The 27,846-nt window shown below is 39.8% G+C and overlaps 1 protein-coding gene across 2 annotated transcripts in view; it reads right to left on the bottom strand.

The window, feature by feature from the left end:
• BNC1 (basonuclin zinc finger protein 1) overlaps positions 1-27,846 on the bottom strand; it is a 70,999-nt gene continuing 43,153 nt past the window's right edge. The window contains exons 1-5 of one of the 2 annotated variants that reach the window (XM_071814065.1): positions 20,696-20,914; positions 8,857-8,959; positions 8,466-8,701; positions 5,303-7,230; positions 1-3,271 (exon numbers count right to left, since the gene is read on the bottom strand). In XM_071814065.1, coding sequence (XP_071670166.1) covers positions 2,590-3,271; positions 5,303-7,230; positions 8,466-8,701; positions 8,857-8,959; positions 20,696-20,704 — 2,958 coding nt within the window. In that variant the 5' untranslated portion in view covers positions 20,705-20,914 and the 3' untranslated portion in view covers positions 1-2,589. Of the gene's footprint in view, positions 3,272-5,302; positions 7,231-8,465; positions 8,702-8,856; positions 8,960-20,695; positions 20,915-27,846 lie in introns of those variants that run through there. The other variant, XM_065847506.2, reaches the window with a different exon arrangement.

Here is a 27,846-nt window from a genome sequence, read left to right as displayed (position 1 = left end):
TCTCTTTTAACACAGTTCTCGGTGAGGTATTTATCCTCTCTTTAGCTGATGGCATTTAAACTAATCTCTACATTTGCCTACTGCACAAAGAACGCAAAAAATCAATAACTGGCAACATTTATTACGCTATTTCTAATGGCTCGTTAAAATAATGACACTTCCTTATTATGGAATAAGTTAGTACCATTGTCAAAACAGTGCTCTACAGACGGGATGTGTTCTCAGGTTAAGAATGGTAGTTTTTTTCAATCGCAAAAGCCTATTTTTCTGAATCAAGCAGAGGCATTATTATCAGTTTTTATTAACACATACAAAATTATTAGGGTATACAAATGTATTTCCTTTTTGGACATAGTGAAAGCTAAATTAATGGGCATTACAAGATCAGTTTACATCACATTTTGTTTCAAAAAAACACCGTTTATTATTAAACAAATATGTTTATGTATATATATATATATATATATAAAGAGCTTGAAATAGCTGGATAACAAATAATTGATTTATCCTATCAAAAGGTTGGGAGCGGTTGTGTCTCCTCTGATGTGCCCTTAGCTTTCAAACCACGATCTACACTGATAGGAGTTCCCATTAAACCAACCAACCCACCCAACGAAAACCAAACACCTCCCAGCTCCCCCCCAAAATCCCAGAACACCAACCCCCCCCAACCCACCAAAACTCAAAGCAATGGCACAACTTTCCCCAGGCTAATAATTTTTCCTGACAGCTTCAAGCACAAATGGATTATTTTAAATATCACATAAACCTACTGTAAATTAAAAAAATAGAAATTACTTTACACAATGCATGGAAACCATTTCTAGTGAGCACAAACATTTACAACTGTGTCGTGGTTTTTTCTTGCATAACCCATACTCACACACAAACCAGTTTTCAAAAGAAGTAGTGAAATATTCAGTCCACTTTTGTTTCCTTTATACAATATGAAATGGTTACAATACCATAGGATTTTTTAGAATAAGTTAAACATCAAGACATATGGCAATAGCATTGTAATATTCTTTCTACATACATATGAAGTCCAGAAATTCAGTCTATTTTTATTCAGTCACAAAAATGAATAAAGACTAAGATCCAGTTATACTGGAAAGCTAGACTAGTTCTAGAAACCACAAATAAATGGAAGAGCTTTGGTATAATATGTACAGGTTGTGCTGTCGATCTCACGTTTGCATATGAAAATTGACCAACGGATTTTCAACCGGTGAATTAAAGTACAAAAAAGAAGAAGGTTACTGTAAGACTTGCTTTCCTATTTCTTTTTCTTTTTGGAAATGATTCAGTCAAGGAAGATGCACCACAAGTACACACACAGCATTTGTATGATGTGACTACAAATTAAATATTAAAGTGTTTTTTTAAATACAATGCAAGACCAGTCTTCTTAAGTGCATAGAACATAATGCAGAATACTGTTAATTACAGGGACAAGTACAAAGATGCTAAACATTTTAACAGATATTAAACAATGCTCTCATAAGGAAGGTGTGAATGAGAAGAAGCATTCTATTGTTACAACGATCAGTATGTTTTTTGCCCCCACCAGTTAAAAGAAACAATAACTGCTGAATCATGGAAGATTTCTACTGCATCCATTTTATCTCTGGCTCTCAAAGGTTGAGAGTTGCACCTTCAAACTGGTGAGCGGTTCCGATATTTGGGTTGGTTTCTTTTTTTTTCCCCCCTTTTTTTTCATACTATTTTTAACAGAAATGTTTCCTGAAAGTGGAACTCAAAAAGTGCATTTTAAATTAAAGGGTTTCCTTCCCCCCCTATTTTATGGATGCGTTTGCTGTGGTTCAGAAATTTGAGCTTAACCTATTCATTCTTTCTATCGCTACAATTCATAAGAATATCTCACATTTACTCAGGTAACCCTGCCAAACTGGGCAGCCCCTCCTATTGCAAAGCAAATCGTATTAAATTCTAAGAAAGCAAAAATACTGCAATCTTTATTCAAGTGAAATGCCAACTTAAAGAGTAAGGACTGCAGGATTGCCAGAAGACTTGGACTGTATGCAAAGTCTTCCCAAATGTCTATTTTCTCATTTGGATTTTGGGGTACAGTAAACTACAAATACCACATTCAACTAATACTGCAAGTCAGCTCCAGACTGTGGTCTCAGGAACGAAACAGTAGCCCCAAAACTCTCAAGCCAAGTAGAGGAAACTCACCCCAACTGTTCCTCATTTCGACACAACTCATTTAACATGTAAACACACGGGACGATGGTTCTCATCGGAAGCTCTTTTTGTTGGCAAGTAATACTTCACAGGTATCAGGAATACTTTAGTTAATATCTCCATATTTCCCCCATTTCTAAGACGCTTTTTTTTCCTTACAGAAGCTTTAACTATTTAACATCAAACCAAACAATTCCACAAAAACTACAGCACCGAGCTTTGCTGAATGAAAACTGCTGGAGAGCACACCCAGGAGAAAAGAATTTGACCGTGGCTGTTGAGTGGGCTGGAAGTCAAATGAGTTTCAATAAACTAATGCTAACACATTCCTTAATTGAAATGATTAATTCTTAAAAGAAATAAATAAAGATCAGCATGATCTTACTGTAGGTTAGTTGGTGACCCAGCAAGACTTTTGTGCAGATTAGGGTTTTGACTGTGCCTGTTCCGACTGCGAACAGATGAAAACATGGTGTTGCAACCTGGGACTTTACATTTGTGGAGCTGGCGGAGATGCACAGTTTTGTAATGAGCCCTGAAAGTTCCTTTATTACTATAAGTTTTTTGACATATATGACAAGTTATTGGCAAACTGGAAGGTAAATTTGCAAAGTTTTGGTTAGCTTTCTCAACTAAAGTACAGTCTTGGTAGAGTTCATCATTGGGCATTAGGCTGGGTCCTTCACAGCTTTCATCACTATCATCCAAGGGCATGGTGCATATTTCACTTCCTCCGTCAGAATCCCAAGAAGAATGAGCACTGCTCTCAGATTTAACGCTGGAAGTAGTGCTTAGATCCAGAACAGCTCCATCATTCAATGGATCGTATCCATAACTCTCAGAACAGGGTTCTCTAATTTTGCTCATTGGAAAAACCAAGCTGCCTGTTCTGTTCATTCCTTTGAAGATTACAGAAGTATGTCCAACATGCTGTTTTAAAGAGACATCTTGACAAAACTCCTTAGCCATGTCTTTCAAGAGGTATGTTGCATTGAAATGGTTGTTGAATTCCAGTGTATCTTTAGTCAGAAGCTTATGATGAAGATTTAGGTTTGAACTATGTCTAGAAGAACAAAGACAAGCTTAGCAAGAAAGTGTTTCACCTCACTTAACAGCTGTTTCATAATGATCATTAACAACGATAATAAATCAATATTTAGTAGCATGCATGAACTGTATACTTCTAATTTGACCAACTGCCATGCTGGGAGTGCACACGGATGATTTACACACATGACTGAGTAGCTGAACTTGCCTGCACTGGCCTATATCAGAAATAACTCTACAGAAATCAATGCTTCAGATTCTCTCCTGCATTGTGGACAGCTCTCTGCTTCACTAGATCCAGTTCTGGGCTTAAAAGAGCTGGGAGCCAGACTAAACAGCTTCTTTACACTGAACTGAGGTCAGAGAATGGACTGAGGGTGGGAAGAAACAAGATCCTTTCCCAGTGGACAAAGCAGGAAAGGAATGACACCTGAGTCTGCAAAAAATATTTATGATCTCTTAAGTACCGTAACCATGTGCCAGGATGCAGCTGTACACATTGGTACAGAGCTTTTCCTTGGCAGGAGTTTCCTTGGATGAAGGAATATTGCATTTTACACAACTTGCAGTTTATGAATGGGTATCTCTAGAGTCAGTTTAAAACCACCAAAACGTATGAAATCACTGCTCCTCATCAAATACTATCAATCAGCTCCCTGGGAACTTCCAGGCTCTGGCTTGGAGATTCAGTTTATTGCAAGACAGGGAAAACATTCGTTTTTCCCCTTGCCATCATGGTTTCATCCAAACCATGAACTGTTCAAAAGGGCGCAGAAACATTTTGCCCTTGCAGTCACAGCACTCTACGTTAAAGTCTAGAAACTTCTGCAAAGTTATTCCAAATAACTACTGTTTTGCACAAAGCTTTGTGAACTTGGTTGTACACTGGCTTTTTTCTTTTGATTTTTAAAGAAACCATCTTCCAAAAGCATCTATGTTAAAACTTAACCCAACTTATTGGTGTGGGAAGGAATTCATGGCATGCGAATGCAAATCTTACTGCTGGCCTTCTTTCCTGCGGCCCATATCACAGTTAGTGGAGAGGAATTCACGTCTGGGAGGATAGAGGCAGCACCAGATGAATCTGCACAGCTCGGATGCAGCGGCCAGTCCCCAGGGACCAGCCCATCCTCTCTGGACTGCATCAGCTGGCTCCAGCACTCCCAGCACGTTACAGACCATCTAAACCCCATCTTGCTCTGGACTATTATCCAGGCACGCTCGCTGCAGCCAAAAGCTGCTCTAACACTGTTACAAGAGAGTCAGAAAACTGACAACACTCGTTTGCACGTTAACGGGTTTGTCGTCTATCACTTATCAATGCAGACACGTAACTGGTGGTCAACAATAAAAGCTTCAGTTCCTGTTTCTCAGCCTATGTGCACAATGGGTTGGAATAATGGTTTACAGCAAAGCAACACTGCAGCTAAGAGTAAACCGAATTAAGCTCATGAAATAGTTTAGGAATTAGTATGTAATCTCACATAAAAGTGCTACCAATGCGGACACACGGCAGACAGCGTAAGTTCAACTAGCACTCCGTAATGTTAATTTTGTACTGACAGAGTCATGTTAAGGGCCTCTTCCCACCAGTCCGTTCAAAATCCTGGAGTAATGAATGCAAGGACAAGGGCAGGTGAAGATGTCCTGAATTGATCTCATTGCTTTTTCATTAAACAACACTGTATACATTAGAATACACATGAAAGTACATATTAAACATATAAGTCCACACATGCATCTACTGGAAAATTGCTCAATTCATGCCCTTGTGGCTTTCGCTTTATGTTCTAAAGTATTCTCTCAACTATTGCAGTCTTTATCAGTTATGAAATTTTCATGGCTTTATTTAATACCTCGTGGTCTAGTGGAAAGGAAATGTTTCTTTCAATGGATTTCACAAATGTTCTGATAAGTTATCGTACCTGTTGTACGAGGATACACAGAAAATCTTTGCAGGCTCCCTTCCTCAAACACTCATTTTAATTTCAAATTAGGCTCCATTGTGATGGTAAAATAAATACAATTTTGTTTATAATTTTCTTACCTGTCTCGACTTCTACGAGAAGGGAAAGCAGCATTACAGCCCTCAACCGTGCAAATATGCATTTCTTTGAGATGTACATTTTTAAAATGCATTTTTACACTGTAAGGGTTTTTAAAAGTCTTCATACAGATGTCACAATGAAAGCGGCTTTCTTCCTTCTGAATCCCTAGTGCATGTTGACTGACATGATCCATATCTTTAGAGTCTTCAAAACAAGGAATGGCAGCACCCCTGTTTGACAAAGTGCTGAAAAAGCCCCCGGTCAGCAAGTGGTGTTGCAATTCAGGGCAGTCATCTTTAGGAATCCTGCGTTTTGACTGCTCTTTAATATACATGGGGGGTTCAGTCATTAGTTTTATAACATCATTGTGGTGGTGTTTTGGATCTTCATATATAATCTCATGGGAAACTATTTTTAATGGTTGGTTTTCTTCTGGTTTAACCTCTTTCTCACAGTGGTGCAATTCATTGTCAGAGATATCCTTGATGTATTTGTTATTTGGCGCAAAGACAGATTCAAAATACTTTGGGCCCTCTACCCCAGAGACAGATTTCCACGAATTACCTGAATGGGGGTGCTTTTCCACCCTGTCGGTCAACCGCTTCTCTATCTTATGCTCACAGGTCTCAAGCTCTCCATCGCTTACCACTTGCAGACGTGTGTCATCTTCAGAACTGGCAACATCGCTACCTTCATTAGGTGTCTCAACAGCTTCTTTCTCTATCTTAATAGGCATACTTGACTTACGAGATTTCTTCTTGGGTAGCATGTCAAATGGCAATTCATTTGAAATAAGCTGCTCTGGTATCGAGGAAGAAACAAGAGGCAGAGAAGGAAGAGTACCTGGAGTATTGGCAAGCTCAGCTGGTGTGACTGGACTACGATAAAAAGGAAGAACGGGCTGGACTGTCTTCAGGTTTGGAAAGAGGACACCGTTCTGTCCAATACTGGGGAATCCAGCGTGAGCCTTTGAATCTGTACAAGAGCTGGCGTAGCTGGTAATAGTTCTGCTATCCGGAGTTAAAATTGTAAATTCTGTCCTTTTACAATCTCCCGGTCCAGCAATGGTCAAACCGTTTCTTAGATCTTTATCCCTGTTATTTCTATTCATTGGCATATGGAGTCTGGGGTTAGGATTCGCACTGTGACGATTTCGACTTCGCAACGAGCTAAACACCATATTGCAGCCCTCAATTGTGCATTTGTGCTTTATCTTCAGATGAACAGCATTGTAGTGTATTTTTAAAGTACCTTTGTCATAAAATGTCTTTTCACATGCAGTGCAGAAAACACGCCCTTTCCTTGGCCCAGTGCCATTTTTTTCAACAGATTTCATTTTGTTTTCTGGAGATAGTGCCGTCATTTCAAGCTTTGCTGCTGTATTATGTGAACTGGAATCACTTAAAAGGGCATCATCTTCTGTTTTAGTCGTGACATCTGGACCATTTATGCTCCTCTCATTTTCAACTTGAAATGGTGCAGAACTAGAAGTAAAGAAGCTGCTTTCAGAAAATGGTATCTGAACATCTTGTTTAGTTTCATTGCTGTGGTCTTGACCTTGCTCAATCAAATGTCTTTCTGGTGGTGAACCTATCAAAGGCGGAGGCACTGGACTGAAGAACTGAAACGGCAGCATGAAAGCCATGTTATTTACAATATTTTCAAAGGGATGAATGTTGGTGGGACTCATTTTGTCCAAGGAGGCAGAAAAGTTAGGACTGTGTTGATTGCAGCTCTCAATGAATGCCCTAATATCCAAATTGGCAGTTGGTGGTGGAATGATAATAGATTGCCCTTCTTTCTCTTGAATTGCCATTAACTCTACAATGGACTTGGTTTCTCCAAAACGAAGAAACTGTTGCAAAGTAGCCAGTTCTTCTTCAGTGGTCATGATGCTCCAGTGATCCAGCACCTTTCCTGAAGCATCCTAAAGCAAAAAATATTTCAATGAGTCAGCCATCAGTTCAGGCAAACCAAAAACCCTCCCCCCAAACCTCATTTTTTCAGGGACTAGAAATTATTCTCTAGCAAAATGATAAAACCATTCTACTTAATGAGAGATTAATGCCAATTCTGTGATACTTTCTTCCAAATTTTACCACATTGGTGATATTATTTCTTTCTGAACTGACAAGAATGCTTTCCAAGAAAGTCTTTTTTTCCACAAAAATTAAGACACGTCATTTGAACAACAGTTAGTATCATGTAAGTACAGACAGCAGAGATGGAACAATCAGACCCAGATTTAGCTCCTCATTTAAGTTAAGTATTCTTTCATTGCAAGTTTAATAATCTTCCAAGCAACTAAGATCAGAGAACAAATGAACCTGTATTGATCTATTGCCAGTGTTCACAGAGCACAGCTGTAATTACACTAGAGTGCTGGAGTTCTTTCAAACTCTAGCTATGCCTAACTTTTCCCAATAACTACAATAAATATTTTATCACAGAACATGTATTTGATGGCCTACTGAGATTTTTCACAGTGCATGTAAGAGTTTCTAAGATGATGAAGAACGTAACATTATAAATTTTTCATGTAGTAGAGGTTCAAGGTAATTGATTCCATATTTTTAATCCTAACACTAAAAAGCAAGATTATCAAGACCATTAAATATTGATTCATGTCATAATGTAAGATCATAATGTTACTTTACATAAAAGGTAACTTCCACGGTAGCCAGGACTAACATCAGTGCAAGCACGCAGGGCCAAATTCATACTTGATGCAGCTCCAGTGAGGTCAGTAGCACCGCACCAGAGATGAATATTGCCCCTGGTGTTTAAAATGATGGCAGGTTTATTTGCCAATGTATTATTCTACTCTATAAAAGTAAACTCGCTGTTTAAATAATACTAGAGCAAATTCCGAAGCCTTTACTTTGATATATTCCCAGTAACTTTTTCTTTTTATCTTGGCTTACCTTTGTTGATAGATTTGAGTAAAGCAGGAAGATTTCAGTTAAGTCAGATTAAAAAGAGAGTGATGAGCAAACATCCACCCTTTCTTTTCCGGTGCTAAGCTTGTACAAGTCTATTGCTGCCTTTCAGAGGTACCACGCTGCTCATGCATTGTGTGAACCACTGGTAAGATTAAGCTAGAAAACATTACAAAATACTACTTAGCTATCATATTTATATTAAAAAAGCCCCTCTAAATACCTGTAGCACATATCCACGTATATAATCCTGCAGAGTCCAATCCAGAGCATGGAGAATCTGTATCACTTCTTCCTGCTTCAGAACACTGAAAAGTCGATCCAGCAGGATTTTAAGGCGCACGGGAATGGCTTGGGTTCCATACAACATGAGGCTACTGATATCAAAGACAACATTGGATTGAACTATTTCTACCTGGCTTGATGGGTAGAGGTTGGGAATCCTTAATTTGCTCAGGGCTGCAAATAAAATCACAAAATGTAAATAAACTTGAGTAACAAGAGACAGATAAAACAGAATGTAACTAATACTGGGGCGGTGTGACACAAAAAAAGCATGCTATAGTGAGGCAGATCCTAAAAGGTTTTGTATAGATTGTAAGAACAAATATTACCATGTGCTACCCATCCATGCCGGCATTGGTCACATTGTCGCTGATTTATTTTCCCAGGTTTGAAACACTGACAACTACAGTTCAGCAGAGTGCATCGGATGGCCTGGAATTCAATAGAAAGGATTATAGGTTATATATAAGCACCATCTAGAGTGTGTAGATTATACACGTATGATACCCATAAAACCCACATGAAGACAGATATAACATACCTATCAACGTAAGTAACGCAGGGAACCCCAAGTTATGCAAGACTAGTTCTGCTTTAAAGAGAATCAGTCACCAGCCAGAACACTAGAATATTATGGAAGCAAAATATTTAATGACATACATAGCAGCACTTCTGTGGATTTATTTAGGCTAAAGCACCTTTATAACAATAATGAGCTGTTCTTGTGCGTTCACCTAAGCTATGATCTTCATGTAAGATCACTTTTTATCAGCAAGGTTTGAAAACAAAGCCACACAGATGAAAGTCGCACTCTCTTGAAGTTCTGCTGGAACTCTATACTGCAATAAAGGAGGGTGGAATGAGCAGTGTTAGCTCTGCATGGATATCATCCCTTACATCAGTAGTATCCACACAGAATAAATGTATCCTGTCAAAGACACAGGAGTTCACTAACACTCCTCAGTAACAAAGATCACCAAAAAGTTCTCCAGCTCCTCTAGTCACATTTTGTAAGGGAAATGCTTCAAAGGTAACGGACAAAATACATCACCCAAACAGAGAGCATGCAGTTGCACAGTTCCATGTGCACATCACAACCCTCCCCAAGGTCATCTATAACGCAGATCAAATTAGCATTGAGATATTCCTCAGCAACAGAGTGATATAAACTTGCTTCCTGGAATACCTGCTCTCTGCTGCTTGTGCCCATCTGCGGTAAGAGAGAACGCAGACAGACAACGCTGAACTCCCAGTTAAAGCTCCATAGGGATTGCTATAGAGCCAAGTGTTTGTAGGATTCTGTATTGCTTAGATCTGACACTGAGACTAGTTCCTGGATAAATAGAATATTTATTAAGGAAGAAAAAGTGGATAAATTAATGTGCAGAAAGTCTGAACTGGAATTAAAAAAAAAAATTAGATTATGCAATTGTGGTTTTAAAATAAAATGGTTCACATTTTAAAGTACAGAGAAGCAGATATGAAATAAGGCAAAGTTATGCCCACTACTGGCTGCTAATCCTGCTTCCAGGCTCTTAGGCAAAATGGGGACTTCCACTACTTATTAATAACCATAGAAAAGCAAGACAAGACTTGAAGAAAAAGGTAACGTCTTCTCAATGGACGCATCCCCACATTGGCACTTTCAGAAAACATACCAAGAAGCAAGTTTTTGGACAATCAGGCTAAGACAGACAGACACAGGAAATATTTAAAATGAAAAGGACACGAAAGGCAATTTCACTGTGGTTTGCAAGGGGGATTTCTTTAGGCTTGAAGAATTTGACTGACTCGGGGCACAAGAGGACACTACACACAACAGTCTACTATGAACAAGCATGTGCATTTGGGTGCCTGGTGCTTCGCATTACCGCATTTGGACTAAGATTTGAAAATCTCAGTAGCTGGCTTATCACAGAGTGAGCTCACACAGCCCCAAACCGCGGTGACTTGATACCAAGATCCATTTTTGTTTGAAGGATCGGAACAAGTGGCAATGGCTACTGAAACCTCTGAATCACTTTGCCTTTAATCTTTTAAAGGAGCCATTGCAAAATGCGGAATTCTTGAGGAAAGCTCTGTGCTCCCCGTAAAGTCGTAAAATGCACATCAATACCCCACGCAGTGTGAATGGCTTCACTTTATTAGAGGATATATTTTCACTTAGATGCTAAAATACTTCCATATAACAACAAAAAGCCATAAATTTCTTAAGGAAATGTTGGGGAAAAGAGGTGTTGTTGGCTGATAATTCATTTCTATTGCAAGATATCAAACAATAGCGCAGTTGAAGTCTTCTGCCTTTGTACATACATGATATTCTGTGAGTTGCACAGACTGAGGCCCTTCCACGGGTGACCCTGCTCGGTTTGGTAAGTGCAGTGCATTCCATGAATGCATCTTTCGCAGTCCCTCCAGACAGATATTACAAAATTGTACTTCCCTTTTCTGCAAGAAGTAACAGAAATATGCACAAGGAAAGAAGCTGTCATGATGATAACTTAATTGAGATTTCAAACATTTTTTAATTCCTTTTCCTTTGGACACGTTCCACAAACCGCTGACCTTTCAAACTATTTTTTTTCTTCTTAATTTGCGCACTTGGACAAGAAAGAGATACCACATAAAATTTTGCATTTCATAATGCAAAGAAAGACCTTTGTGTAAGATCTTTCTTCCATATGGTACATGCATTTATTTTGCCTTCTTGTATGTGTATAAGATTGCCCATGCAAAAACCAGGAAAAGGAGGACATTTTGGTTTACATATAGGAAATGTGCTATTAGAAAAGGAGCAGGGTTCCCCTTCTATTCTAACTATGGAATTGATCCCCTCTCAAGTCAAAAATTACTTTAAAATTGCTTGTAAGATTCCCTGAGAAGAAACGAGTGTGAATTTCAGGTTGGCAGCATTTTCCCCTCACTTGTGCTTGTCAGAGTCTGTGTCTCCCAAAACTTTTCTGGCAAGATCTGTGTTCATAGAGTCACAGAGAATTTCTAACATGGCAAAATTAACTCTGAAAATAAGCACTGAGTCACAACTTTAAATCTTCATTCGTTGTTCAAGTTAAAAAGGCACTTGTAAAAGATGTACTTTATCTCCCCAATTAACTTATATCAGAGATTAATGAAGAGAAACTTAGCAAAACTTCATGAGATTAATTTGATTGTCTTTTCCTTGTTAATGCTACCACGCTTAATATGCCTATTCTAAGGCACTGTAATTATATCAAGTCTTTTAATGAGCTTTATTTTCCCAACAAGTGGAATGCACACACAGTTTCATTCTACAGAACAAAGGAATAACTTTCTATATTGCGTACATGTAAAGCTTCAAAAATGTAATTAAAGGATTGGAAATGTAGACGGAAATTAAAGTGGAAATTTTTAAAAGCGCAACCCTTTCATTCAGGTCTATTATTTAGTTTTATTTTCCAGAAGCATAAGGCAGATGTTTAAAAAAGTAAACCTCAAGGATCTTGTTATTGCTTTCCCATCACTCTCTCCCTCACAAATGGATCTTCCCAAATCCATTATAAGCAACTTTCTTCATTTTTTTAAAAAATAGAGTTGAAAATTCTGATCAACATTTTCTGTGGTTTTATCAGCATGACTATGGGAACCTGAACGTTGGATTTTTAATACCAATGACTCCTCATTATGAGAGATACAGATTAACCATTAAACTGGTCACTGAAAAACATCTAACTACTAATCACTGGAAAAGAAATCTCCACGTCTGTTGCCTGAGAGTCAGGACTGTTCACATATTTTTTTTGCCAGATATCGATGTGGCTTCGACTACGCTTCAAAAGTTACTGAATGTTTCTTTGCAGCTTTCACAGCTGAAGAAAAGCACAAGCTAATGGAACAAGTTCATTCTGAGTCTGTGTATATAATCGGGCTTCTTTTCCCAAAGGAAGCCTGAGATCACCTGCGCTCTCCTGAAGCCTCCTGGGACCTCTGCTGGCTTGCAAGTTTAAAACAGATGCAGCAAGAGAAGAAGGATGGGATAAGCGTACCAGATCTCATTCAGTGTTAAGTGGATTCTGGCTTGACAGCACTTTGGCTTGAGAAATAAATTAAAAAGTAAGTAAATATTGAAGAGCCTGTCAAGATGGAGTTAGAGAGCTCTGCTCACCCTAGAAAGCCGCTCTGGGTCTGTAGGAGCTGCAAGCGCGGGCATCAGTACCCTGGAAGAGCAAGTCCCAGATCACCAGGTACTGCTGAGCATCAGTAAGGCACAGCTCAGCACCCTCACTTGTTCTAGCGCATGAAGAGCATGAGAGCTCGGCTGCTCCGCAGGTTGATGACAAAACGTTGTGCTACAGGTACATCATTTGCAAGCAGGGATTAGACATCCCTAACAGTTTAAAATGCAAGTTTGATGGAGAAGTAGGAGTCACATGAAAAAAAGAAAGTGAGAGAAACTTTTATTAGATGAAACAAAACATATAGCTTTTCACATCCTTTATTGAGGGCTTCTAGGAACAAGCCATACCTCCCATGGCCACCTCACCTTCATTTCCCAGAAAAAGGAATCCTGCTGAATATACATAACCCTCCAAGGCACGTGCCCTGGTGAGCAGGTATTCTATAGATTCTATACATTTCTGAAGAACGGACTTGCAGTGGCTCCACATTGTGGAGGAAGAGGCAAGAGCATCTAATTTGCAAAGCATTATGACTTTTTTGTCTGCCAATCAGCTAAAATATGACTAGCAGGGTACAGGTAACAATTTTATCACATATTAAGAACAATCCACAGAAATTAAGCTTTTTGTTTTGTAGAAATAAAATTAAACATGAGACATGTCTGGTTATCCGGGAATATTTTCTTGCTTGCACTTTTAGAAGATTTGCAAGGCATGTAAAGGGATGGATACATTAACCACCTCTTACACTAAAAGCATCATCCACAGCTAAATCAAAGGCCAAATCCAAATCTGTGTGCATCTTTTGTAAAGAAAAGAGTATCTATACATGAGCGTGAATTGCCTTCCTGACCAGTTTGTTTCTTTCCTGTTTTCACTGCCATCCACTGCATTTCTGGGCATTGCAAAGTTTAAATAAATCTTTGTTTTTCATCAGGCACTTACACTTGATTACTTCTGCATTTGAATCCTTTGAACAACTATTGAAAAAGGAGAGACAAATGTAAAAAAAACCCTTATCATAAGCATCTCTGTCAATGCCGTACTTTTCCACACCATACAATGAGTAAAGCTTAGCTTTGTCCATTTTTTTGTCAGACGACTTTTGCCACTTCCCCATGGGATATATTGCACTGATAAATAATGCTATCTGCCAGTTTTGTCAGGATTTAAAACAAGTTCTCCATTTCCATTTTGTCCACCTTTCAGTGTCTCACAGCCCAGTTGTGCCTATCTGTATCGCACTGATAATATTTGTTCTTTTCAGCTATCCCGTGGTATTCACAGAGTTCCACCCTGTCCCCTCTGCAGTCCAGATGTAGCCCTTGTGGCTGTTCCTCCTAAACACAGGTTTCAGTTTTTGATTCTTTACTGAGCTCCCTGCATTTATTGGAATTAAAATACATTCCAGTGTATTCCAAGTACAACTACAAATGGTGTAAGTACTTGTTGAAGGTACAGCCCAACGACTAAGCCTAAACTGCATGCTGACATTATATCTGTTAAGAGTTTAGAATAAGCATCTTTTATCTCTGTTCCTTGAAAGCATCAACCCATTCCAAGTTTAGTAGGGCTACGAATCCCACCTGCCTGTCGAAGAGCTGGGAGGACACACAGGGATGGAGAAAAGGGAGACGATGACCCAGCAGCGACGTGCGCACGGGTCTGACGGCAAAGCCAAGCTGAGTTAGCCTGCACAAAATAGACCTGGCCCATGCTAAACTCGCATGTGCTCAGCTCAGTATTGCGGTGTTTTCTGCTGTCACGTGTTTAAGGTTCTCAGCCGAGGTCAAAGCTGCACTGGTGATTACACACCGCTGATGTATATCCACATACACTGCCTGCACAGCCTTCCCCTGCAAACAAAGGGGGTCCTACTCACCTACATTGGTGCCTACTCAAGTACACTTGGTTCTTGCAGGTTCTATTGCTTCTAGACTAAAGTTTTAAAATACTATAAGACTAAAATAAATAATTATATACATCATTAAAACAAGGAAAAGGTCCTTATAACATTCCTAGTTATACTGGACCGAATGCCGCACACACCATTTCCACAGTTTTATCCCACAAAACATGTTTCTTATGAAGTAACAGCTGCCTTTAACACAGTTATTTAATAAACATAGTAAGTAACAACAAACATCTTTCATGAGAAGCAAACAAGCCTTACAGTTTGTTTTATCTAGAAGTCTGATATCTTCCCTCTTTTGAGCTTTTAATTAAGTTACACACGGATGTGACAGAGTAAACATCTCCGACCAAATAGCTCCAACCTTCTCCATTAACAGACATGTTTAAAATGCCAGCCCTCGATGATTCATTCGACAAACTGCTTATTAGTAAAATAATATAGCAAAATTCTTGCCTCCTGCATGAGAGACCAACCAAGAGAGAGATGAGAAAGATGGAGATGGGTCACAACTTGCCTTTTACAGTGCCACTGAACACAAAGGTGCGCGCACAACTCAGCTCTCAAATCCGCGATGGCTCCTCAAAAACCAGGCTGGTTTTCGTGCATGCACATCCCTACCAAGCTCGGGAGGTGCAAGGATCTTTAAAAAACCCAGAAAAAAAGCTTTTGTTTCAGAGGCCAAACATGGATTTAGGAGCTGAACTTAACACCTATTGTGCTGAAAGTGCTGGTTGATGCTGCCACCACTCAATTCCCACTTATTACTTCTCTGTGGGGAAATTATGTTATGATTTTTACTTGTAGAAGAACATGAAGGCCTCAAGTTGAATACGTTTTCTAGATAAGACCACAGAATACATCCCATTAATTATCTGGATCCTTATGTACATGTTCATATTGTTTATTTGGGGTCAGATACCAAAACCTGACCTCCTTTTAAACAGCCACAGCCTGAGAACACACGTAAACAGAGTATTTACAACCCAGATCTTGCAGCAAGTTGCATTACCCCATTACCCTCTCCCTCAGTGGGGCTGAACAAAGCCAGTTTTGGCCTAGAATGCGACCAAATCTCTCTCCTGTGGGTGCAGATGGGCACCTTGAGCTGAAAATGTTTAATTGTCCTTGTAAGAACTGACTAACATATCTTCAAACTCAGCCAGAAAGTGAGGGAGCGAAGTGAAAAAGCTCAGTAAAATGGAATCAAAATCAGGTAATACCTTCACAGGATGACACCACCCAAGCAAAGCAACCATGTTTGTGGACTTAAAAGCTGTTTTTGGCTGGCTACTGAATTAGGGACCAGGAGTCCATGTGTCACCACTTCGCTAAGAAGTTTTTTTAACTGAGAACAGTTGAGGGTGAGGAGCTGAGATAAGGGACTAAAGTAGAGACTCCCAGTGCAGTTTGGGCTCGGCTTGGCAGCGGGGTGAGGGAGCCGCTGCTGAGAGCGGCAGCACGCTGCAAGGCCAGGCTTTAATCCCGGCATAACTTGTGGGATGAAAATCACTCCTCATGCATGTCACTTACCCTAAAGGGCCCCTTAGGGCAACTCTCGTTAATGGCACTGTCAAAATAATTATAAAGAGCAAAGAATGTGTGTGTGTGTGTGAGCGCACACTCAGGCTGCTGCTCTTCAAACACAAAGCACCGGACAGTAAAACTTCATTTTGCCGTTAAACCGACGTGCTTGTAGATACATTGGCTGACACTGCAATTAATCTCACTTGTTAACAACAGGTGTGTGCTGACAGACAGCTTGGTCAAGCTCAGGAATGCCTTTAGATCCTCCTTTACGTTTGGTTTGGAAAAGAAAACAAGAAATACAAACTGAGGTAGGAAAAACGTCACAATATCATTATCTTACAGTTGTTATTTACTTTTGACTCTGAAATAGTCAATGCTACAGTTCCCATGGCCTACCTGTCCTAACCTGGGCAGGTCAGAAACTCGCACATTTTGCTGAGTATTAAGCAGTACCTGTCACAAGGTATTGAAGGAACTTCCCTTTTAAATAAATGTACAGGAAAAAATAATTCTTATTAGTGCATTTCAAAAATGAATAACAGATTGCTACACACTGATGAGAAAAACTGCTCAGGCTTTAGGGATAAAGATAAGTCACTGGATAGAAATGGTGTGAAACTTCTTATGATAAAGCACTAGCTCTAGCAAATAAATCACACACATATGATTTATCCATATTGACATGCTATGCATACCACGTTTAATGCTGAAACTACAGACCTATCAATGAACTGAAGTTCAATTAAATATTTAACTCCAAGCCCTATATTAGCAAGAAATAAGTGTTAAAAACACAAATGCACAAGTAGCAGAGAAATGAAGAATATTAGGATAAAGCAATTTTGAGCCCTTAAAAATACGTCTTTAACTCTTTATTTATAAAATGTTGCATGTGCACAACGTGGTTTAGTTTCGAGTTTTTCAGCTCCTCACACGCACACTTAATCTTTTTCCTTTTTTCCTGTTCACAGAGTGAAGATCAAACAATAAACCAAAAATACCAGCGCTCTGAAATATCGAGCGTTACACAATTTCATTTCACGCAATTTCATAAATTTTAAGCCCAAACAGTATTTGTACACATGCACACGATACTATCTCTGGTGCTATAGTTATGCAATATTTTACGCAACAGTGGAGCTCCATTGGTAATTTCACAATTTATAACTTGGTGTTCTTTTGTATTGAATACAGGTGAGGGCATTTTTAACTGGCTCTCAGAGATAGGTTACTTTCAAATTAAAAAGTACCCGTTTCTCATTAATAATCAGCTGTATTTGAAATTTGAAGTCAAATGTTTGTATTTGACTCTTTTTTTTTCCTATTTTTTTAAACAAACAATCCCACCATGGTTTTAAAGTGTGGAATGAAAATGTCAGTGTTCTTCACTCTAAAATGACTGAAGTCTGTTAGAAATTTTCACTTTTCCTCATTCTCTCAATAATAGATTTTTTGAGTCTGAATATTGACATTTCAGTCCCTATGCAGATTTTTTTAGACAGCAGTTAGCACCAAAATAATAAGAAATAAAAAGGAGACAGGTGATGACGCTGTAAAAGTTCAACTGCAGCATCTGCGAGGACAAAACCTGTGTGCCCAACACATCGGAGCTGGGAGAGCTCCCGCACCACTGAAGCCACGAAGGGGCAGAGATGACCCAGAGGGTCCCCTCATTTGGTGGATGTTTTCCTGGAATAATGAATTCAAGATCTATACCTCAATTTGAGCTCAAATCTGCATGATCTTCACTCCGTTTCCTAAATGCCAAATCATACAAAAAGTGCTTTAAAAGTATGTATATGCAGCAAAAACTGTCATCTGACGTAAAACGGGAACATTTCTTATCAGAGGTGTATTTACTATTATCATAATGAAGTCCTTATTACTGAAAACAAACTGATTTACTGGTTAGTTGGATTGGCAATGCAGTGACATGCTCAATGTTGCATGAACTGGTTCTATAAGAGTGTCACGAGCAAGCATGGAAACTGGACGTCCAGGCATTGGTCTCAAAGGGCCAAACCTTCTTGCAGCCCAAGAAGCAGAATTTCCTCTCCGCTACAGTAAAGCCCATCAAGTGGCCCAACATCGGTAGTAATTTTTCCTCTTTCTGTGAAGATTTGGCTGTCCTGCAGCTTTGAGGATGTTTTCAGACACCATTATTTTTAGGGTTCTGAACAGATTGTAGACGGTTCGGTAGTTCAAATAATAAACACAACAATTACTTTTTAAAAATCCATCAAGCAGAAATCAATGTGTTAAGTATAATAAAAATACTTCCTCTATAATGTAAGATTAGCTACTTTTTACATATTCACCTATTGTTAAAATAGAAGTCTGATTAAGCTGCAAACTACCAAAACCTCCAGAGTTTAATTCGAACAGAAATGCACAATTGCACTGATGATACAGAAAACTTAGTGTTATCCACATAATGGTAAATAGATCTAATGGAATATATATGATCCGTTCCTTTTAATCTGTATTTTTCCCTTTTCTGTAGCAGAAGAAATTCCAAAGGTATTCTTCAGTGTATATTGTTCTAATCACTAGAACAAAGAAATCCAACAGGCACTGTTGTTAGCAGTTAAAAATCATGCCAGCCTTACTTTGCACCATGACCTGGAGTGAGTCTCCCCACCTCCCACTCCAGCACTGAGAGCTGAGCCACTATTTCAGTATTTTCAAACCAAAGTGCAGAAACAGAGAGTCTTTTCTAACATCACGCTTGCATATTTTTCAGCAAACTGCAGTAAACAGAACTGTGTTTTCCAAAAGGACGTTAAAAATAGAAGCGCGTGAGCTTTTCCCACCTAGAATTGTATCCTTACAATTAAAGACTATTAGCTGGCATCCCTTTTAACCGTCAAACTCAGACAGTGGCAGTTCTACAGCCACAAAGAACAGCAGTAAATGAGAAGAACATGTTACTACACTGCATTTGAGAAAGTTTGGCTCCAAGCTATGCACTGATTAATATCAGATCTCCTTCTTTACTTGCCTCTTGACAATCTTGTCACATCTGGCTGACAAATCCTTACAAGCTTATCCAAACCAAGGCAGCCCAGATCATGCTCCGGGAGTAGCTGGAAGGAAGCGGCAACACCAGCCATGCACTGATGTGCCATCATGAAACTAATGAAGCTGACTTCACTTGCAGGCTGCAGGAACACGAAGAAACACAACATGCCCCAAGGTTTTGCAACACGCCGCAGAGTTAGCTCACCCAAAGATAAGACAAACAATCAGCTCCCGAGGTTCAAGAAGCCAAGTAGTTACATGGATTACAAAAATGTCTATAGAAATCGCTCCAACAGTCGCAACTAAATGAGCACGATAAACTCCAACTTCAGATCGCACGTGAAAATTGACTGCTAAATGCCTTTCAGACAATGGTTTGGTTTAAGTTGAAACAAAACTACTTGATTTCATTTGCTTTCTCCCACAGCCCCAGAAATATCAGAATTGCTGGCTCCCAGGTTACCCAAACTGAAAAATATTATTATTAAAAAGGAAAAATAAGCAAAAAAAAAAATATGGAGAAAAAGAAAAATGGGGGAAAAATAAAAGTGTCACTTTTCATGCATAGGATTTTAAAGGAGGATAAAGCACAGCCTGTGTATATCAGTAGCCCTCCTATCTGCCCTCTCCTCATTTTTAAAGCAAGGATTTCTCACACAGAGGACTAGAAGTATTTGGCCAATTAATAAAGCAGAAAGTAAAATGCTGTATCTTAAACACATCTAACAGAACCTCATTATGTATGAGCTGACAATTAAACCATGTTTATTTTTATGTGTGATGAAAAAATAAAAACAAAAATAAATTAAATAAGCATCTTGTATTCCAATGCATTTAACCTCTTAATTAGCGCAAAATATTTAAAGAACCAACCCCCCCCATACACACACACTCTCATTCTCCCCGTCTTCCCCTCCTGAAATACAAAGAGACTGATCCTAAGAAAATAATTACTGGCCTTATTTTCTGGATGCTAAATAGTCAACAATAAATTGTATATAAAGGGCATACATTAGACTCCACTTCAGTGGTAATTTCTAAAGAACTTCGTAGTGAAATTACATTGTTGCCTGCTCTCCAGTGCATTTGTACGTCACGATAATGATAATGTATCTGCTTAAAGCCCTTGACTCAGAACACATCCGAGTCACAAATCACAGATTTTATTGCTATTAACGTATATTGAGGGCTTGTACAATTAAACATTGTCAAGTATTTATGATTTACATGCTACTGCTTCAATTGGAAAACAATTACACAAGTGATGGCTCTGCTTATTATAATCAGCCTGCAATTCTTCATTACTCACTGTAGAACAGAAAAGTCACAGTTGTTTACAGTGCACAGCAGAAAGAAACCCAGGATTTTTTACAGTATCTTTTTGTAATTAAGAAATGGAGAGTGCAGCTCCTTACAGCCCTCACCTCCATTGTTCATTACCCAAAACAACACCATTGCAACATTTCTTATATCTCCACAGTGCACGACCACAAGGAAAAGTTGCACAGTAAAAATACACATTCATATAGAACTGCAAAGAACTTTCCTTACCTCAGACATTCTTACTGTGCTTATGTTTCCAGAGCTATAAACCAGTTTCCCATTCCCTCAGTGAGTTGTACAAAGAAGTACTGGAAACACTCCTGCCTGTACAAGTACTAAGGCAGAACCATCACACGCCTCTTTACTCTTGTCTGACTCTGAGCACCTCAAGGTCTGATGTATGCTCGGGCTGTGCACAGGGGAGTGAAATAAGATCCTCCCCCTTGGTGTTCTCCAGACCTACAGTACCAAGTTGTGGCCGCCTCTCTCTCACCTCCAGCCCGCGGGCCGGGCCCCCCCGGCCGGGGCAGCCCCCGCGCAGCTGGCGTGGGGAGGGCACGACACCCATCCCTCACCGCCCGGATCAAACGGAGCCTCGGGCGCTCCGAACGCGGCCCGAGGAGACTCTACCTCTGCTCCGCCAGCCTAAGTAATGCATTAAATCAATGCAGCTGACCTAAGGCCTGGTACCGGGTTTTTTTTCCTTCTCAGCGTGTACGACTAGCTGCAAATAACCCACAAGGTACTTACAATTAAAATCACTTATTTTTAGCATCGCAGCGTTGTTTTTCAAATTGCGGCTGCTGTGTGTTTTTTTTTTTTTTCTTTCATTTTAAACATTTGCAGGTCTCAAAGGTTCACTGAGCGGGGTGTGTATTTTTTAAAGTTAAAACATTTCCCCCTATCAACTTACTTTTGAGTTTGGGCCGAATTTTATTTCTTTTTATGAAGTTGAAGCTTCCTATTAACAGAAGTACAGGTCATAAAGACAGTAGAAGAATTACTTTCCAGTAATTGGGCCAAAATCTGGTTTCAGTTATTCAGGTGTTGGGTTGCATTAATGAGTTAGAGCAGGATTTTTGTCACAGTCATTTCTCACCTATTAAAAGAAATCAAACCAAAACACCACAACAACAAAACAAAGCCCCAAACAAAACACTTCTCCCCTCCTCTCTACTTTTGCCTCCTGTAGATAATTTCTTGGCGCTCTTCTAACCCAGGAATACACCGTTCTCCACCCAGAGACAGACATGAGCCAGGCTCATTGAACTCAGTGGGGATCCTTGCAGGAACACACCAGGACAGGACTTGACCAGATGAATGAATCCCTGTAACCCCATAGGAAAGGCAGCGGGAAGTAAGATGGCTGTAGGGATAAGGCAGCTAACGTATTATTATTGTTGGTTAATTTGTTGTCTTCTATTTGCTATTTGCTAGATATATGCACAATGCTTAAAGAGAGAACCTAATTTACATTTTTCTTAATACTGGAGTACACTTAATGTTAAGTCCATGGCAGTAGCTGGAGCCAGGATAAAGCCAATGCAACGCCAGAATCTGGACCCCTAGAGCATGACATGAAGCATACGCTCTCCCTAAGTCCCTGGGTTTCTCCACCCCCTACCTTATGTCTCCCACTCAGTTATTGAACAACACTATAAAACAGAGAGGGGGTTTAGTTTCAGACTATGGTGTGCCAGACACTTGTGCCAAAAACCACCGCAGGGTGAGAAGAGTCCAGCCCTATGGCAGCTCAGTCCTTCCCCAGCAGAGCTCTGCATGGTGACTCCGGTGCCACCTCTGCCCCCGGCAACGTGCTGGGGCACTTCTCTCTCCATACCCGGGATAGATACACGTGGATTACACCATCTCGTAAACTGTAGGAAAAAGTGCCTGAGAAGTCGTGGCCGACATCGTGCTGTTTGAGGTGATTGTTAGCAGCCGTGTCTCAAAAGCGTGTGTTCTGTGTTGAGGACAAAACCAAACTGCTCTCTCATGACCATAACTCCAAGCCAAAGGCACACCTTGTTACTAAAATTATATTTCATTCTTAATGAATTAAGCAGCGATGTAACTAAAGAGGACTCTACCTGATTGAGAATTCTGCAACCAAAGTGGGAAGCGTGGCTTAAGATGACATAAACTGCCAGAAGCTCTGAGCTGACTTCAAAATGATAAGTGACTAAAAGTTAGCTGTGGAGAGCTGCTCTCCCCTGCAGCCACTTCCCAGGAAAAACCTATTTACTAGCTGCCATTCTCCTGGAAGATGATCATTCTTATTAAATGGGTTAACTATTCCTAGCAAACAATTTAAGACCAATTTACTTTTTACTTAATTATCTACTAACAGTCTTTTATTTTAAGCATTGTTTTCATTATTCGAGCTTTTTCTATGAATATTTTATGGGAACATATTCATGCATTGCTCTTTTCAAACTATTCACTAGTACTGATCAGCAATATTTTAGCATTTTACTATCTGTGCACCTTTTAGTAAAATCCAATGATCACTAGCATTATGTGACATGCAAGGCACAGTCTGTAATCTATAGGTCAACTTTTAAAGAAATACTGGCACATTAACAGCGCTTTGAGTAATTTCATCTGATTCATAGTTCAAGCTTGCTTGTACAGAACAGTTACAATGATGTGTCTTGAAGAACAACCAAAATGGAAACAAGAGGGTGAGTCCCGTAATTCTTCCAGCAGTGAAATCTAATGGAAAACCAGCTTCTTGTGTAAAGAAATGGGCACTGGGTCCGGACACCAGGCTGGAGCCAGAGGTCTTGGGCATCACTTGGGGATCTGCCACTGAGCTTCTGTTTGACCTTGGGCAAGTTATTTCAGTTCTGATTTCTATTTCCTTCCTTCTGATTGTTTTCTTTTAAAATCAATTTGAGTTGTGAGCTCCTTGAGGAAACCACAGCATCTTACTGCACCCTCAGGGATAGTGCTGAGAGCAAAGGAAAGGGGTCCCCAGGTTTAAACTCCATGTTAAGTCATCACGTAAATACCTAGAATCACGGTGTAACAACGCAGCCCAAGGGAAGCCGCTTTCTCCTCCCACCTGCCCCAGCCTGTTTCTTCTTCTCCGTGTCTCAGCCTGTGTGTTCAGAGCAGCATGAACGTTAAGGGGATGTAGGACAGACTGTGAAGTGCTAGAACTACTTAACCAAATACAAGCGTATTGAGAGTTTTGAGAAGAGCTCCAACACATGCAACTGACCGTAAACAAAAAGCTGCTGCTTTTCCCTGATGTTATTATCTAGGATGCTATTAATCCTAAGGAATCACTACAATTGAGCCAGTGTGATGCAGCACAAAAGTGCAATACAATCCCCAAGAAGATTTCTCCTAACTTTTCAACTTCAATCATCACCTGAGTTTTGGTGTTTGATTCCAAAAAGAAAACCAAAATAATTCTAAAAAAGGGTAACAATAAACTAATGAAGCACTGACTACATATTAATGCTAGGTTTAAGTTTGGTTTTTGCTGCTGCTTTCCCCAACAGCGCACTGCCTGCTTCACACTTGTAGCAGGGTCAGCTGCAAAGCGGCATTAACCTCCGTGTCCTGCCTGCTTGGCCCGAGTTCCAAACACATAATACATTATGTCCCTCTTACTTAAATCAGTGCTGGCAAAGATCTTAGCACTAATTTAATGCTCTGCTCACTTAGTGCCTTGGAGACATGTGTGGATTAAACATTTCACCTCTCAGAAGACACATGAAGGGATGGTCAGCCCCATGATCACGCAGACGGGCGCTCCGTCACCTTGCAGGGAGAAATGCCAAAAGGAGAATAAACTGCTGTCTTGGACTGAAAGGACACAACATTTTGGGGAGGTAGAAGGGAAAGAGGAAACAGACCTTGAAAACAAGGAGAGCTGAGGTGCTGTCAGACAGACAAAGTTGTGGGTTTCAAACAACTTGCAAGCCCAAACGTTTTTAAAATTTAACATACTTCTGCACATGAAGGTGAAGATAGTTTTAAACTTACTGTGCTACTGCATACGTTTTGAGCACTAGTAAAGCTACAAATAGGCCTGCTAAAGCCATAAAGTACTTGATAAAGTTTCTTAAGATCCATGGCAGGTCAGGCAGGGCACACCAGTTCCCACCTGAGCATACGGAGAAACTCGGATCTCTTGTTCAGTGTCTCCGGGTAGGGTGATGTTGTAAGGTGGCCCAAGTAGATAATAATGGGCTATAAAGAGTCCAAAACTGTTTGCCACTAATAGTTTAACCGGAGTTCAGATCTTGATCCCCGTCTTGCTATTTACATCTTCTTTAGTGCAATCAGACAAAAAGAACCCAATGAAAACAAGTTCTAATATAGTTTGGTTTTTTTTACGTTACATCCTTCTTCAAGGTCACTTTCTCAGTATGAATGGTACCATATTTATGCAACATAGCTTAATTATGCATTGTACAGAAAAACACTTTCTAACATACAGGTTTTAAAACATGTGAAGCAGAATAAACCAAAGGACTTGGTTTGACTCATCTGTGCCAATCACTACATTTGTTCATGTCATATCTTATTAATCTCTTCACTAATTGAGGTGGTCCTGTTGATGATCCTCCTACCTCCTGCTTCTAATGATTTCTGTAATTGTGTATTTTGATTCTCCTATTTTCATTCTTCATTCTTTGCTTAAATCTTTTTGGAGATGTCTGAAAATCACCAAAAGGGATACACTGCCCCACTTGACTTTCAGATAGCATTAACAGCCTTTAAACATGACTCTATTCCACTCTTTTACTTTCTAGCATTTTAGTTTCCTCCCTTTAATGCCATTTTACACTGAGCAAAAGACACACACAACTTGTAGCATATACTTGACGACAAACATAAATACAGCATTTTCTCTCTCCTAATGAAAGCAATAGAGTTAACCCACTGTTCACGTATGTTGTAGTGAGTTCATCCAGTTCTGTGATAACTGGGCCTTTCCGTGTAATGCTTACAATTTAATTCCAGGACCTGACAGCATTTACAAAAGCTCAAAATTATTTCTTTCCAGCGTGCTCTCCTTCACATTTTTCAACAGTTTTATCTGCTCTTTAGGTTGGTTTATTCGATCACAATTTGGAGTCTTAATGAGTCTAAACCATGTATCTTCTGTGCAAGCAGCATTTCCTTCTCTACTCTCTTGAGTGTGTTAGTAAACACCATTTCACCCAATGTGGAGCCTGGAGCATCCAGTTAAACTATCAGACATTTGCAAACTCTCTGGTTGTTCCTATTGTTTGTTCTTGTTGTTTTGCCAGTTTATAATGTTAAACTAAACCCATTACCTTTCATGTTCCTGCTTAGTAGCTTTCTATACCTGGATTTCAATATGTACAACCAAAGAGTGCAAGAAAGGAAATGACAAAGAGCTTGCATGGTGACATTATTGTCTTTAAAATGCTTTGTAAAGCAGATCAAACTCCACAAAATTCAAACTTCAAGAAGAGGGTTTCACAATCCAAATCTGTATTTGTAACTAAAGCTGGCAAATAGGCCAAAAAAGCACCCGCTTTCAAACTGCAGCAAGGATGAGATGTCCAAGTGTTCTTGGTGGCCTTGCCCATCCTTCTTTGCATGGCCAGTCTGGTTTGGGGTGGGCTTACACGAGAGTGCACAGAATATGAACCTGCAAACCTTTGGACCTTTGGATGAGAAGGGTGTTATCAAGTGAAATGCAATTTCCAAATATTATCTACTAACCAAACAATAATGGGAATTGAAGTCTTTCGCTGTCAAGGATTAAGGTGGGAGCTGTATTGGCTACACGCTTCCCTTTCTGCACAATTCTACCAACCACCCTCTCGCCTTGCAAAGTCCTGTGAGGAGTTTAAAACCTTTAATTGCTAACTCTGTTTTAAGGAATCTACTGTATCAAACTGCAGCTCCTTACAACATCAAGTCTCTTTGAGCAAATCAGTTTTGATACTGATGTTTCTCAGAGGCGCAGCATCTAATCCTCAAATTACAACACAAGTTTTAACAGGCAGATTCTGTCTGTCACTGAGATTTAGTAATTAACAAAAAAATTCAACCCCCTTCCTAACAGTAATGGTTTATCAAAAGAATACCAGTAATTTCAGTTAAGATATACTGATGAACCAGGCAGAAATACAATGGGGAGACAGACATGTTTACGCTATCTGATTGAAAGGGCCGAGACGGAATTCCAGAGACTTTGTGTTGTCATAAGAGGAATAGTCAGAAACCGCGCTCGTGCCCCCGGGCCAAGGGTGTGACACGGGGCCAGAGGTGTGCCCGAGCCGGAATCAAATGCCTGCCGTCAAACTGGGAGCCACGCAAATTCACATGGGTAGAGGAGGAGAGCGAGCAGTAGGACACCTGAAAACAGTAACGCTCTTGGGTTTTTTCCAAAGTCAATCGAGTTCTACCAATACAGGAGACACTTCACCTACACTCTGCAGCTTCCTATTTATTTTCACAGCCTGCAGCATTTTCCTTCCTTTATTTATTTATTTTAATCCCCCATTCTCCTTCTTGGAGTGGTTTTCAATCGTTTAAACTACGGCACATAATAACCAATGAGTAACATAGCAGTAATAGCAGTGGTGGCAATTTTGCTTTGTTTCATGGGAGTGTTGCAGTATTAGAGGGATGAGTAGGACATGTCTCAGTGGCAGACGGACAAAATGGAAGCTGAATTTTCCCTGCCTACAAGTGTTGTCAATCGCACAGCCCACAGGACATTTTTTTTCCCAAGCAATGAAATAAAAAGCAAACATTCTGTATTTTAAAATTATTTTTGGATGAAGAATTATTGTGAAAAAAACCCCTCCTACGGTTTACCTGCAGAAGGTTTTTGTCCGAGCTCACAACGTACAAATTTCTGACCAAATGGCTGAGTTTAACAATTATGCCTAAAGTACTGTTACCACTAGGACAATCAATGTTTATTATGAAAGTGTATTTACCAGCTCTCCTACTCTGCTGAAGACATCGAAAAAGCTTTATGCTTGAGCCAAAACTTTTATTCTCAGTTATGTTTTCCTGTCTACATCTCCTTATTGATTGGGAGGAAGGAATTTCAGTTCCTCTTTTACAGTGACATTCCAAGAAATCTTCCTTGAAAGGGTCACCCATCCTCCACTTAGTAGATTCCTTTAAAACTGCCTCTTTTCTTAACTTACTCCAGACATGTGCCTGTTCTTTTTATGTCTAAAATATGTGTTGAACTTTTGAAGTTTACCCAGGAGTGAAAGCAGAAGGTATAGCAATGTCCTGGAGTAGCATCTGCCTCCCCCCTTCAGCCGGGCGAGCGCATCGATGTCGGGCCGGTTTGCGGGGAGCAGGTTTGAATGGGCAGCTCCCCGGTGACACCAGACGCGGCTGCTGCAGCCGCCGCAATA

The sequence above is a fragment of the Patagioenas fasciata genome, chromosome 12 (genome assembly GCF_037038585.1).
Source record: "Patagioenas fasciata isolate bPatFas1 chromosome 12, bPatFas1.hap1, whole genome shotgun sequence".
NCBI lineage: Eukaryota > Metazoa > Chordata > Aves > Columbiformes > Columbidae > Patagioenas > Patagioenas fasciata.
Note: the sequence above shows the minus strand (reverse complement) of the source record. Positions and strands in the feature narration are given on the sequence as shown.